Source organism: Hakea prostrata, chromosome 4, assembly GCF_041222555.1.
Source record: "Hakea prostrata isolate BN-2017 chromosome 4, UWA_Hpros_2, whole genome shotgun sequence".
Classification (NCBI taxonomy): Eukaryota; Viridiplantae; Streptophyta; class Magnoliopsida; order Proteales; family Proteaceae; genus Hakea; species Hakea prostrata.
Window position 1 is genome coordinate 52,588,260 of NC_142603.1, and position 15,542 is coordinate 52,603,801.

Genomic DNA, 15,542 nt, shown 5'->3' on the forward strand with positions numbered 1-15,542 from the left:
CCAAGGCTACCCCCTTTCCCTTACCTCTTTTCTTTAGCTTTAGAAGTCCTCTCCTACATCCTTCAATCCAAAATTGATCAATTCCTCATCTCCCCCATCCCAAGTGTAAATCCCTCAACCTTACCCACCTCGCTTTTGCTGATGATCTTATGATTTTATCCAAAGCGGATCACCAATCCATTTCCTCCATTCTCTTGGCCCTCTTTCTTTTTGAATCCCTCTCTAACCTCCGGGTCAACCTTGATAAATCCACCCTCTTTCTCTTCGGTGTCCCTAATCAGCTTTGTTCCTCCCTTCTCTAGCTTTTAGGCTTTAAGCCTGGCTCCTTCCCCATTGTCTACCTTGGCCTCCATCTCATTCCTGGTAGACTTACTCGCCACCATTGTCTCCCAATGCTTGATCATATTCGCAAGAAGCTCCAACTCTGGAAGGTCAAGCTTTTGTCCTTCGCCGGTAGAGTAGTTCTCATTCGCTTTGTGCTTTAATCCTCCTCTCTATTGGTGTGGGATCTTTCCCATCCCCAAGTCCACCATCCATACTATGGGAAGGGTGGGAAGCCACTCGTTTCATCCATCCTGTCAATTGGTTGACTATTTGTCACCCAACTTCTGAGGGAGGTCTGGGAATCCGCAGGATTACTAATGTTAACCTTGTCTGCCTTCTCAAACTCATTTGGAAAATCGCCTCAAAGCAAGACTCCATTTGGGTTAATTGGGTTCATTCTTACCTTCTCCATGCAGATTCCTTTTGGACTACTCCTTTGCCCTCCAACCCTTTGTGGGTCTGGAGGAAAATCCTCTCTCTACATCCCCTTGTTCTCTCTACTATTTCTACCATCGTCTCCTCTGGCTCTTCCACCTTATTTTGGCTTGACCTGTGGCATCCAATGGGCATTCTCTACACCCACTTTGCCCTTCAAAATGTTTATGACTCCTGGATCCCCAAAGACACCCCCTTGTCAGCTTTCATCACAAATGGTTCATAGAACCCTTCTCCCCTGCCCCTCCTCACATAGGTTTGGGATTCTCTCCCCCCTCTCTAGCTCTGCTCATGACCTCACTGTTTGGCTCCATCCCCCACTAGAACCTTAACCCTCTCCACTTTCTCAGCCTGGAATCACCTTCTTGCCCACAATCCTAAACCCCCCTAGGTTCCCTTGGTCTAGTTCAAAGGCTCCATCCCTCGTCACTCCCTTACCCTTTGGAGAGCTCTCAACCATGCCCTTCTCACCTAATCCTTCCTTATTAGCTACCACATCCCAGTCAACCCCAACTGCATCCTTTGCTGGAACGACTCGGAAAACCCTGAGCACCTCTTCTTCTCTTGCCCTTTCTCCAGATCTATCTTGAGAAAAGCCATTGCTTCCATTTGGCCCCATTCGAGGGGTTCCTTTGGGTTTGCGTATGATTGGTCTTAGATTGTGAGAAAATTTTCAGACTCTTCCATTTGTGATCGAATTGGTAAGCTTGTTTTCTGCTTATTCATCAACTTTGGTGGAAGCGCAATCTTAGGAGATAGACAACCAAATCTCGCTCTACATACATGATTTGAAATGCCATCTATTTTGATGTTTCTTCTAGACTATTAGCTTCTACCCATCCCCCTGTTGATGATACCCTAAGGAATAGATTCATTGTTGTCTCCTGGGGTCTTAGCTCTTCTTTTCGGTCTTCCTCTTAAAGACCTTGTTTTCTTGTTTTCTGATCTTTTAATATAATTATTTATTCATCCAAAAAAAAAAAAAGATTTTTAGTCCAGTTGCTAAACCAATCACCATCAGAATAGTTCTTGCTATCGCATATTCTCGAGGATGGCCTATCCGACAGCTTGATGTCTCAAATGCTTTCCTTCATGGTCACTTATTTAAAGAAGTGTACATGACACAACCACAAGGATTTGTTGATCCTCACCATCCAATTCACGTTTGTTTTCTTCGACGATCTTTATATGGATTGAAGCAAGCCCCACATGCTTGGTATCAACGGCTCAGCTCATATCTACTCAAAGTTGGGTTCAACCTCTCTCGTGCCGATTCCTCTCTTCATGATGCACGCTTCGCATTGTGGTATTTTTCTCCTTGTCTATGTGGACGACATCATCCTCACACAGTCACCTCATGCTCCCTTACAAGCCTTACTTGACACACTTAATGGTGAATTTGCCATTAAAGATCTTGGACCCTTGCACTATTTCTGAGGAACGGAAGTCTAGTTTACTGGTTTTCTACTCAATCAACCGAAGTTCATTCAAGAGATCCTACAATGGTCTAAGATGATTGAAGCTAGAGCTGCATCCACCCCTTTACACCACTGATGAACCATTATCAACTCACTCCGGTGATCCCACGCCTAACCTTGCTCTACATCATAGCATTGTTGGGGCCCTTCAGCACCTCACACAAACCAGCCCAAATATTGCCTACTCTGTAAATATTGCATGTCAATTTCTTCATGCTCCCACCAATATGCATTACTAGGCTGTGAAACGGATACTACAATATCTCGTTGATAAACCTCGGCATGGCCTTCACTTCATTCACTCCTCTTCCACCGCCCATCATACATTCTCCGATGCCGTTGGGCCGTGTGACTGTGATGACCGACGTTCTATTGGTGGTTTCTGCATCATCATTTCCTAGAGTTCGCTCAAACAACGTATGGTCGCCCGCTTTAGCACTGGAGTAGAATATAAAAGTCTAGCTGACACCACCGCTGAGTTCATTTGGTTAGAGTTTCTCCTTCGTGATCTCAAAGCATTGTTGCCACATCCACCAACCCTTTGGTTTGACAATCTTTCCTCCATCTATCTCACCGCAAATCCAACTTTCCACGCCATCACCAAACATGTGGAGGTCAACTTTCACTTCATCAGGGAACACTTGGCACATCGCCAACTATCAGTTCACTACATCTCTTTTATTGATCAACCAACTGACATTTTTACCAAGGGACTCTCATCGACAAGATTTTGGATGCTACAGTCCAAGCTGGTTGTCCATTCTGCCCTGTCAGATTGTGGGGGGGGGGGGGATGTAACAAAATCTCCACACCAAAATCTTGGCTCAATCTCAGCAAGCAAATCCACAGCTCATTCAATCTCAATCATATCAAACAAATTGAGAAAATCATGTTAACAACAATCACACTTCAACAAAAAAGGCAAGACAATCAAATCAGATAGTTCATAATCAAATCAAATGTTTCATAATCAAATCAGACATCTCAATTCCTTTGTAATCCCTTAGCTATTGTAGACACTATAAATACTGAATATTGTAACACACCGAAATACAACTGAGTAGAATCACAGAATTTCTTCTTGCCCAATACTTCTTCTTCCTATCCATTTATCTTTTCCTTCTCTTAGTTATGGCAGCAAATAATTCAAACAATAGCCATGGAATCCCACTTCCATAGCTTTCTCTGGTAATGGAATGATTCTACTCAGTTCCTTAACACCCCCCCCCCTTTTTTTCTTGGGACACTGTCTACAAATCTAAGTAGGATGGGGGCCTTAGTCTAGTCAGATAGAGGATTTCAATACCGCTGGTCTCCTAAAGTTGATTAGGAGATCTCCTCCAAGAATAAGTTCATCTTGGTTGATTGGGTCTACTCTTATCTCCTCAAATCTAACTCCCTTTGGACTACTACTCTCCCCTCCAAACCCCTCTTAGGTCTGAAGGAAGCTTATTGAGCTTTGCCCTGTTACCCTTAGGTTTATCTTCACTAGTATTGGGTCTAGTTATTAGACCCCTGGAACCCCTAAGGGATCCTATGACACTGCATGGGGCCAGAGCGGTCTATTCTTCTGGTATCCCCAAGAAGACCGCCCTATGTCATTTAATCTCCGATGGCTCCTAGGTCAGCCCTTCCTCTCCACACACACCCCCCCACCCCAGAAAAAATAAAAAATCTTTTACCTTTTTGGTCCTCTCTTCCCTCGCTCCCCTCCTCTCGTTACCCTCTTGACTTATTCATCTGCCTTCCCTCCTCCAACCACATCTTCTCCACTACTTTGGCTTGGCATTCCATCAGATCCCATCCCCCTTCGTCTCTTGGTTCAAACTTGTTTGGCTCAAGGGCTGCATGCCCTACCACTCCCTTACAGTCTAGAGAGTCATTTCCTGCTGCCTCTGTACCTTCTCTTTCCTTTGAAGCAGTCATGTTCCTGTTAACCCCTTTTGTACCTTTTGTGGCCACCCTAAAGAAGGTACCAGCCATCTCTTCTTCTCCTGCCCCCTTCTCTAAGCCCATTTGGTCCTGTGCCCTTGCCTCCATCTAGCCCCGTAGCAGGTGCCCCCTCCTTTTAATAGGGCAGCTGTTGGCTCTTGCGTACCTTTGGCTCCACGATCTATGACACAACTCGTTTGGTGTTCAGTGCCACTATTTCTCACATTTGGTTTAAGAGTAATCTACTAATCTTTGTAGATGGTCCTCCAAATCTCGCTCTAATGATCATGTTTGGAAGGCCATATGTAGGGATGTTAGTGATAGGATTTCCCTTTCCACCAAACCCCTTACTAATAACCCAAGGAACAGATTCATTGTTGTTTCCTGGGGGCCTGGGGCATCAATATTTCTGTTTTGATAGCTCCCAGTGTCCCTCAGCTGTGTCCCCCCCCCCCCCCCACCTCTTGCCTTGTACATTTGTTCCTGTTTGTTTTAATATATTGTTCATTCATCCAAAAAGAACTTAACTCTGTGTAAGCAATTAATAAAAAAAATCTTGAATAAACACTTCAACCTTTTTAAGCAAAAGAGGATGCCCTGCTAACAGAAATAAATTTGCAAGTTCAAGCAGTGTAAAGAAATACCTCCCATAATATGCAGCCCAATGCAGTGCTGTCCATCCAGATGAATCACGAAAATCTAAAGATAGGCCTGAACTTGAGTATGGTTTAATAGACCAGGTATAGTCTAGGATAGCACACAAATGGATGACTCCTTGACCTTTATGGTCCCGAGCAGGTATTTTACACCCTTCAAGCACCTTTTCCAAAAGCCACTCTAGAAACTTGTTCTTCAAAGAGAGTTCAAGCAAACTATTTTTGGCTTGTGGAAAGGAGATCCCATCACCAACTGACTTAATTAAATGTGCCCAATCTTTGTCAATGGAAGAGATTGTATGCGCAAATCTTTTTGCCTCCCTTTGGGAATTTCCTGATACCTTAGTAGATAGAAGAGCAAGGCTATTAGTTGTAGAAAAGAGCAAATGTGCCAATCTTAACTGCAATTGATATTCTTCCCACTTATCTTCCGGTTGAACAACATGGACATTTATAGGAGAACGATACTCAAAAGTCAGTACTTGGCTAATGGGAGTACAACCATCAAGACTCAGGTAGAAATTGACTGGACCAGGGATATGTGGCAATGCCATACATCGAAGCACCCCAAATTGAACCATTTCTGCAGGAACACATACACTGCCAAAAACACAAAGCAATCTACTATCTGCAAGATGTGAAGAATCTCTGCTAAAACATCCGATCACTATGACCTGCAGAAAACATCAATCGATTATCACACTTCTAGTTAACATGCAAACTTTGTCATACAATTACCCAGTAAAATAAATGATGGGGCTACCTTTGATGGGTGATCAAAAGACTACAGACTGCAGGATGCCAGAAAAACATAATTACTTTCAAAATAATTTTCAGATTAGAACAAAGTAAGTTCCATTAAGAAAGGAAATTTCCTATGACAAATACTCATTCAGGAGACATCAATATGACTGTTCAAGCCTTTCCTGCAACTATTTAGGACCACCTACTAGGATCCTCTTGCATGCTGTTCTTCAATCTTACCTACAGCCACATCTGCCGAATGCAAGATTCCAGAAAACATAAAGAATTTGAGACAACCTGTCTATTTACACACTACCACTAATCACTATTTCTTTTTGTTGCATGAATCAAAAGAGGTTGAAGAAGAAGCCATTTTAAACTTTGAGAGGTGGGTGTAAGACTCCATCATATACTAAACTGTCAGGTGATATCCTTGGAACACTAATGATCAACGATTCAAAACAAATTGAGATTAACTCACCTATAAAAATGAATTTCATGGCTCCACAACTCTTGGAAGTGGATTTAAATTGTGTCCAGGGAGCAAGCCCACTCAAATTGATCTAGCCCAACCCATTTTTCCACATCACGATTTTATTTTGATTGCTTAGCTTGGAATTGATCTTCATACCTTAATCCTTACTACCAAAAAAGAAAAGATCCTCATTCCTTTTGTCAAGATCCAAACAGTCTTAAATTCTTAGGAATCTCCAATTATTGTAAATATTTTGCCCTGTGCAGTAATGGAAATTTTGGGAAAACTTCAGGCTGCATTTGGCTGCAAGGGGAATTAAATAGAAGGGAAGTGAAATACTTAAAAAAGGAAACTTTTGTAATCGTCATCATATGTGACTATAATACTACTCCAAATTATTCAATATTTGGCTATCAAATTTCACTTTAATTTGGATCCGGTTCTCTTTGATATTAAAATAGTAAATAAAAATTGAATTGTAAAACATATCATTTCTAAATAGGATATGAAACTTAAGTAGCTTATACAATCACATGACATAACGATTACAAAAGTTTATTTTTTAGGTTTAAGAAGTCTTCACTTCCCTTTCAGTTTAATGTCCCTTGCAACCAAATAAAGCCTTAGGGAATGGTATCGAAAAGAAACAGAAATATGTGACGAGGGAAATATTGCCCAAAAAATTGAACCAGAATATTTCTCTGTAAAACTGTAGGGAATGCTCAATAAAAGAGTTTACAGACTCGTGTCTCACGAATGACAAGATCTACTGATGCAGATCTGAAGACCCTAAATCTGCAAGAGGTAGAAATATTCCAAATGTCTTAGTAGTAGTAGTAATAGTAGTTTGTTCCCATACTTAAGTATTTATTCTGTCTCAAGATTGAACCTATTTGCCGTGAGACTTCACTGAATGCTAAATGTAAACGGTTACATTGTCATGTCTCAAGAGTAATAAGATCCAATGATGCAAATCTGGAGACCTACATCTCCAAGAAAAGAACAAGGAAGAAATAGTCCAAGTGTCTAAGTAGTAAGTAGTAGTTTGTTTTTTATTTTCTGAATTAAGTTTGAAGCAGTTCTGCTGGATTGGACCAATTTAAGTTAATTTAGATTATTACCTTGTTGGCCTAGGGGCTTGTTTTTAAATTGTAACTAGGGCCCCACACCTACCACAAATTTTCAAGGGAGGCTGCATTTCTTTGTCTTTCATTCCCCTGGTCTAAGTAGTAAAAGGCCAATGGCCATACTATAAATAAAGGAATTTGGTAGATGGTTGAACTCACCTCTGAACTTTGAAAATTGACTAGTTTATTGCGAACTACTTGGCCAACTTGCCTTCTCCACTAGAGTTTAGTGTTGGATTCTATTAGGAGTTCAATTAGAGTTTGTATAGGAGTTAAATTAGAGTTTGTATTCATGTAAAATTCTATTCCTTGTAATAGTGTACTTTCCACTTAATTATAAATAGAGGGCTTGAGATCATTGATCCATAAGCCATTCTCCCAATATGTTTCTCAACATGGCATCAGAGCCTAATTTCAATTAGGGAATTGAGAAAAAAGAAAGAAAGGATGTTGAACTTACCTCCTCACCTCTCTCGCTGTCTCGTCGCCAGAAAAGTATCGAAGCCCATCGTTTTTTTTCTTTTTGGCAGTTCTTCAAACCAATCGAGTACCCATCGAAACTCATCGCCCTTTCTAGCTGTTCTTCAGTACCGCTGCATTCGGTGAGTTCAATTCGACAATACCAAGAACAGAAAAAAAGGGAAAGAAGAAGAAGAACTCTGCCATAGTCTTCACCATCGCCGTCGAAGTTCCGCCATTGCTGCCAAAGTCACCTTCAGCCTTCGTCTTAATCGAAGCAACCACAAACAGGACGACAACAATCCGGTTTGGGGATTTATATTTAACACTCGAGAATCCGAGAGCGCAAGAGGAGTAGAAGAGAGTCAAAAGCTACTGCTTTGCTTCTCTAAAACGGCGAGGGATTATCACCGACGAGAATCTGCAACACGACTTTGAACCCATCGCCATCGCTAGCCAGGTACCCTTCGTCCGTCTGAAACACGACTTGCACCCTTATTCTTTGGCCAAACCATATCGTTGCTTCTCTTTTTATTTAAACCAAACCAAACATATTTGGTTCTCTTTGGCCGAACCATATTTTGGTTTTTTCCAAATTACCAAACCAAATTTAGACCATTGCATATTTGGCTGAACCATATTATTATTATTTTTCTTCTTCTAATCTATTATTTTGTTAAAGAGAGAGAGAGAGAGAGAGAGAGAGAGAGAGAGAGAGAGAGAGAGGAGAGAGAGAAGAGAAAAAATAAATAAAAAAATTGGACCCATTGCTCTTTGGACCGTGTTTGTTTTCTTTTTGGGCATCCTGAAAATATATATTGGGTGATTAAGTCCATGTCTAGGAAAATTTTGTCTAAGGAGTCTGGTATTTAAGCGGACCGGTAGTGTCCCTTCAGTCTTTCCTGGAAACTTTCCTGATGTACTTTGGTTTAACAATATACTAATTGGAGGTAACCTGAGGAGATACTTTTCACGTGTTATCATTACTTGGAATTGTTTTGGGTTGTTCGGCTATTGCATTCTACAACATTTATGTTACTTCGAAAGGTTGAAGACTGAAGAACTGCAGATAATTTTGTCAACATGACAACTATTGATAGTACTCCTGCTCCCACTGGCTCCGAACATTACCCCACTCTTCATCCTCTTTTGGTAAGCTTTGATGGGACAAATAATTTGATTTGGTCCCGATCTGCTTACCTGACTATTGCTGGAAGAGGACTTGTTGGACACATTACGGGCACCACTATCAAACCTACTACCACAGGCGTTTCATAGGATAAATGGATCTCGAATGACTCTTATTATGTCATTCCTTTTGAATTCTATGCATCCAAATATTGCCCAGGGTTACCTATTACTTGATACTGCAGCCCAAATTTGGAAGGCTACTGTTGAAGCCTATGGACAGTTGGGGAATGATGCACAGGTTTATGAGCTACGAAATAAGCTTCATGAGACTACCCAAAAGGAACTGACTGTGGCCCAATATTATGCTGAGTTACGATCTCTTTGGCAGGAGTTGGATCATTATGGGGATTATCATCCCACTAACCCAGATGATGTGACTACTTATAGGAAGCACATTGATAAGATTCGGGTATATGACTTCTTAGCAGGATTGAATGTGGAGTACGATCAGATCAGAGTACAAGTCTTAAGTCGTTCTCCCTTTCCTACACTAGAACAGTCTTATGCCCTTGTTCAATGAGGAAAGTCATCGATTAGCCATGCTTCATACTCCTATTATGGAGAAATCAGCTCTACAGTCCTGTCGCACTAAATCTAATCCGGCTAAGGAGATTGTCAAGTGTGAGCACTGTCACAAACCATATCATACCAAGGCAAATTGTTGGAAACTGCATGGGAAGCCTGCTGATTTTGAGCAAAAACGAGCACAAAGAAAGGGAAAACCAAAGGCTAATCTTTCTGCAACAGTTTCCACCACACCCTCTGCAGACGTTGGTTTTTCACAGGAGTTCGCTACTGCGACATATTCTACAGTCTTCTACTGCCGGTACAGCCTCGACCACTGCTTCCTCTACTACCTATACCAACTCCTACCTTGCTACTTCAGGTAAAACTTTTACAAGCTTTCAAGCTTCTTCAGTTTCTACTCCTTGGATCATTAATACAGGAGCCACAGATCATATGACAGATTTATCCTCCTCTTTCTTACAATATTCTCCAACTTCTGGAAAGGATAAAGTTCGAATTACTGATGGCTCCTATTCTTCCATTGCTGGAAAGGGACCATTCAGCATTCTCCATCACTTTCTTTTTCTAAAGTTTTACATGTTCCCTCTTTCTCTACTAACTTGCTCTCTATTAGTAGTCTTACACATGACTTGAATTGTAAAGTGACTTTTTTCCCATCTTACTGTGTCTTCCAGGATCTGGTCACGGGGAAGGAGATTGGATGTGGTAAACTAGACAATGGACTTTATTTACTTGAGCTAATTGGAGAATTTGCATCTGCTTTGACTACATCTTCTAATCCAGTCCATTCGGTAATATCAGATCTTCATCAGTGGCACCGTAGGCTAGGTCACCCCACTCTAGGAACTCTTAAGAAAATATTTCCTGATTTGGTTTTTTCTTGTAAAGAGGGTAATTTTTTTTGTGAAGCCTGCATTTTTGCGAAGCAGACTCGTTCTACTTATTTACCTTCTCTTCATAATAGAAAACCTATTCCTTTTATGCTCATTCATATTGATGTGTGGGGTCCCTGCCGACGTGTGTCTATTACTGGCCATAGGTACTTTGTTACTTTTATTGATTGTCACTCCCGTTCTACATTAATTTATCTTTTAAAACAAAAAATTGAGGTTTTCCGATGTTTTCGTGATTTTCATAATACGATTAAAACTCAGTTCAATGCCACTGTGAAGATCCTTCGCAGTGAGAATGGCACAGAGTATAATGATGGTGAATTTCAAAAATATCTCTCTGACTCTGGCATAATACATCAAACCAGTTGCTTTGATACGACTGCCCAAAATGGGGTTGCCGAAATGAAGAATCGGCATCTCTTAGAGATAGCACGTTCCATTATGATTGCTATGAGTGTACCTGACCAATATTGGAGTGATGCTATACTCACTGCTTCTTACCTTATGAATAGGATGCCCAGTAGGATACTTGGTTTTAAATGTCCTAATGAGATTCTTCAGGGAGCCTCTTCTTTTGTTATTCCCCCAAAGGTTTTTGGATGCGTGTGTTATGCCAGAATCACAGCCCACCAGTGTAAGCTGGCTCCCCGCGGACTACGCTGCATATTTTTGGGGTATTCTACAACTCAGAAAGGGTACAAATGTTATCATCCTCTTTCCAGGAAAGCCATTGTATCTATGGATGTAATTTTTCATGAGTTTTGCCCTTACTATACACCTCTCCAGGGGGAGAGTCCTAGAGGAGAGGTGTTCTTTCCGACTCTAGATCTTCCTATCACACACCAACACAACTTAAGAGTCCCAGAAGAGTTTCCTAACCAGGGGGAGACTTCGGCCAGTATACCCGAGAACTCTAATCCTCCCCCTTCGATTTCTGAACCATGTGAAGAACTTAGCCAGGGGGAGACCACTCATGTGAGACACACTGTTGGGGTCTTTCAAAACCAGATTGACCAAAATAAGGAGGTACAGACTTATCAGAGGAAGAAATACAACCGGCTAAAGCAGGTGGAGAAAGGTGATACGTTACCACTTCAGTCTCCTGCTCCAGAATCAGATTCTACTGTTCCCCTTAAGGTATCTTCTTCTGATCTTCCTATTGCTGTTAGAAAAAGGGTCAGATCTTGTACTCAACATCCCATAGCAAAAAATGTTTCTTATAACTCTTTGTCTGACTCCTACCATGCTTTTATATCCTCTCTGTCATTTGTATATGTTCCTAAAAGTTGGCAGGAAGCCTATGCTGATAAGAGATGGAAGGCAGCTATGGTAGAGGAAATGCAGGCAATGAAGAAAAATGACACTTGAGAGCTGGTTACACTTCCTCCAGGAAAAAAACCAGTGGGCTGCAAATGGGTATTTGTGGTTAAACAAAATATGGATGGATCAGTCAACAAGTTGAAAGCTAGACTAGTTGCAAAGGGGTTTACCCAGACCTATGGGATTGATTATCAGGAGAGCTTTGCCCCTGTTGCAAAACTAAACACTGTCAGAGTTCTGTTGTCATGTAGCTGTGAACAAAGACTGGAGCTTGCACCAACTAGACGTAAAGAATGCCTTCTTACATGGGGAGTTAGCAAAAGAAGTCTATATGGAAATCCCATATGGTTTCTCCGATGACAATACTGCAGGGAAAGTTTGTCGGTTGAAGAGGTCAATTTATGGGTTAAAACAGTCTCCTAGATGCTGGTTTGGACACCTCCTGAAGGCAATGACTTCTATTGGGTACAAGCAAAGCAATGATGATCATACACTATTTGTCAAAAAGACAGGTACTAACATCACACTTCTCATTGTCTATGTAGACGATATTGTCATCACATGGAATGATGGTGAAGAAATTCAAAAGTTAAAGGACTTTCTTGGCAGAGAGTTTGAAATTAAAGATCTAGGGAAGTTACAGTATTTCTTAGGGATTGAGGTGGCTCGATCAAAGAAAGGTATATCCCTATCCCAAAGAAAGTATGTCCTAGATCTATTATCAAAAGTGGGAATATTGGGGTGTAAAGCAGTTGATACCCCTATTAAAGCTGAAGCTAACCTTAAAGAAAAAGAGGAGAACCAGTGGACAAAGGAACATACCAAAGGCTGGTAGAGAAGCTTATTTACTTGTCCCACACCAGGCCAGACATCGCTTATGATGTGGGTATAGTGAGTCAATTCATGCATGATCCATATTTAGCTCATATGAAGGTTGTTATCAGAATACTACAGTATTTGAAGGGAACTGCTGGAAAAGGAATACTTTTGTCACCCACTGATAATCTAAAAGTAGAAGCACACACTGATGCAAACTGGGCTGGATCTCCAGACAAGAAGTCAATTTCAGGTTACTGTACCTTTGTTGGAGGTAATCTAGTTACTTGGAGAAGTAAAAAACAGATTGTGGTAGCTTTATCTAGTACTGAAGCTGAATATAGAGCTATGGTTCGTGGAGTTTGTGAGCTACTATGGTTGAAAGGCTTGCTGCAAGATATTGGAGTCAAAGTTCCAAACCCTATGATGTTATATTGTGACAACAAGGCTGCTATTAGTATTGCTAATAATCCGGTGCAACATGATCGAACTAAGCACACTGAAATTGACAGGTTTTTTGTCAAAGGAAAGTTGGAACAAGGACTTATCTGCATGCCTTTTGTAAGATCTAGAGTCCAAGCAGCAGATGTTTTTACTAAGGCTTTGAAAGAAAGAGATTTTCTTCCTATTGTAGGCAAGTTGGGCATGACTAATATCTATGCCTCAACCTGAGGGGAAATGTTGGATTCTATTAGGAGTTCAATTAGAGTTTGTATAGGAGTTAAATTAGAGTTTGTATTCATGTAAAATTCTATTCCTTGTAATAGTGTACTTTCCACTTAATTATAAATAGAGGGCTTGAGATCATTGATCCATAAGCCATTCTCCCAATATGTTTCTCAACATTTAGTCTAGAGTTTGATCCAATCAACTCCTTGAGGGGGTCAAGCATGGGAGGCTCAATTAAAAAGTCCTCCTTCAACTTGTTTGAGCATCTCCTTAAAGTTATCATTCAAGTTTGAACCTTTATTTAAATTTCACCATTAAACAAGCTGCCCCCGACCCTCTACTGCAAAAGTAGAGAGTTCACAGCATCCCCAACCCAATCATCCTTCTTCTAATCCTCTAAAGTCCCAAACCCTAATTTTCTCCCTTTTACTTTTCAACTTCCCCCAACCCCAGAAGCTTGTCCAGAGTCCGCAGACCATTCCAGCTATTCACGTGGTCCAAACTTGGACCAAATACTCCCATACTCCATCGAAGAACTTGATCCAAAGCTCAACCCTTTCAATCCATTAAGATCCTTGAAAACCCCAACTCAACTGATTCCCATAGAACCTTTAAATTTCACCTAAAAGAATCATCATAATTATCTACAAATCTGACCAATTACACCTGTATCCTCCTAGCAAGACCATTAGAGTTTGGTTCAATTCAAACAAGTCAAACCGTAGAACTTCCACTCATATCTCTTTGACAACCCGAAAACCTAACCCTAAACGACTGAACTTCAATTTGAGCAATAATCCACATCTATGGAACCCTAAACCTTCACTAATAGCCTTTCCTACACTTACCTATCATAATCCCATTATTCAATCCAACCCTAATATTGACCAGAAACCCTAATTAGACTTTAAACCTGTTTATTGAACATACTAGATACTGACTCCTATTTTTAGGGACCTTGGCAAACTCCTTGATAACAATGCACTACAGGGATTGACAAACTGAAGTAATGTTTGTAACAACAATTTTAGACTAAGAGTCTTAAGTCTTGAGGAAAACTGAAATATTTTCTGGTTATAGAAGGTTCCAAATCTCGGAAAGGGAAATTCTTGTCACAGTGGAAGTATGTACTTAATTTATTGAAAGAGACTAGGATGCTAGTTTCAAAGCCTTTAGATACTCCTATGAATCCAAATGAGAGGCTGAGGTCATAAGATGGAGATATCCTTGATGATCATCAAAGCTATCGAAGGCTTGTTAGAAAGTTGAATTATCTCGCTGTGAATTTCTTACTAGACCTGGAAGTGCCTTTTCAATCAATGCTGAGCCAAATTCTGTCTGCCCAAAGGATCCCATTGGAATGTGGTTTTACAGATATTGAGGTATCTTAAAACGGCTCCCGGTTGTGGACTATTGCATACAGATAATGCTCATAGAAGGATGGTGAGTTTTCTAATGCAGCTTAGGCTGGGTCACCAGTTGATAGGAGATCAAGCACGGAATACTATACTGATTGGTGGTAACCTTGTGTCTTAGAAGAGTAAGAAATAGATTGTTCGCCGTGGCTAGGTCAAGCGCAAAGTCTTCAGTATAGGGCTATGGCACAGGTTACTTATGACTTGTGACTTGATGTACAAATGATGAAAGAGCTAGGCTTTGATGAGGATCAGTCTATGACATTGTGGTGTGATAACCAGACAGCCATTCATATTGCTACAAATGCAGTATTTCATGAACATAATGAAGTGGACCGTCATTTTGTTAATGAAAAACTCCAATAACCACTGACTTCTCCTGAGCATGTTCTTACAGGAGAACAGTTGGCTGACTTGCTCACAAAGCCTTCAGGCGCTACTGCTTGATTCTATTTGTAACAAGCAGGGCATATTTTATTTGTGTTCCAGCTTGAGGGGCAGTGTTAAAGGTCAAGGGTAAAATAGGAAATGGAGGTTTAAGAAGAGAATAGAATTTCGAGTTAGCACCTGGCACTAACTCGAGACCATGTTTCCCTGTTTACTTGGATTCTCCCTATCGACTTGGAGTTTCCTAATTTATCTTGTATTCTGATTTTTATTCTATAAATAAGATTGATTGTAGGAGGCGTTCAAGTTAACAAAAGCCTCCTGAGTTCTTCCACCAACACCATCTCCTTCCTCTTCCGCCTTCTCTCTTATTCCCCTTTCTTTCTTCTCTTCTTACATCTGATTCTGCTACAAATTTACACAGGTAGGCTGCTTGGGATTAGTTTTAGTTAGTTTTAAATTGCAAAGAGTTCTAGTATAGTTGTACATTTATTGGAGTATGTCTCTTTTATTATTTTAACCCTCATAATCAACCTATTGAATATGTAATAAAGAGATGAATTAAAGCTTAAGTGTTGTGTGTGCATGTGTGCAACCCCTCCTCTCCCCTTTCGCTCTTCTTCTACTTATGAACTTTCTGCTCCCTCATCCCATACTTCAGGTCTGATTCTTCTCAGGTTTTCCCTTCTTTCC

General features: G+C 40.7%; 1 protein-coding gene across 1 annotated transcript in view; it reads right to left on the minus strand.

Annotated features, from left to right (window-relative positions):
- LOC149019535 (calmodulin-binding transcription activator 5-like) overlaps positions 1 to 15,542 on the minus strand; it is an 80,318-nt gene that overhangs the window by 11,926 nt on the left and 52,850 nt on the right. Inside the window, exon 10 of the mRNA XM_089153530.1 lies at positions 4,814 to 5,499. Within this exon, the coding sequence (XP_089009656.1) occupies positions 4,814 to 5,499 (686 nt within the window). The remainder of the gene's footprint in view (positions 1 to 4,813; positions 5,500 to 15,542) is intronic.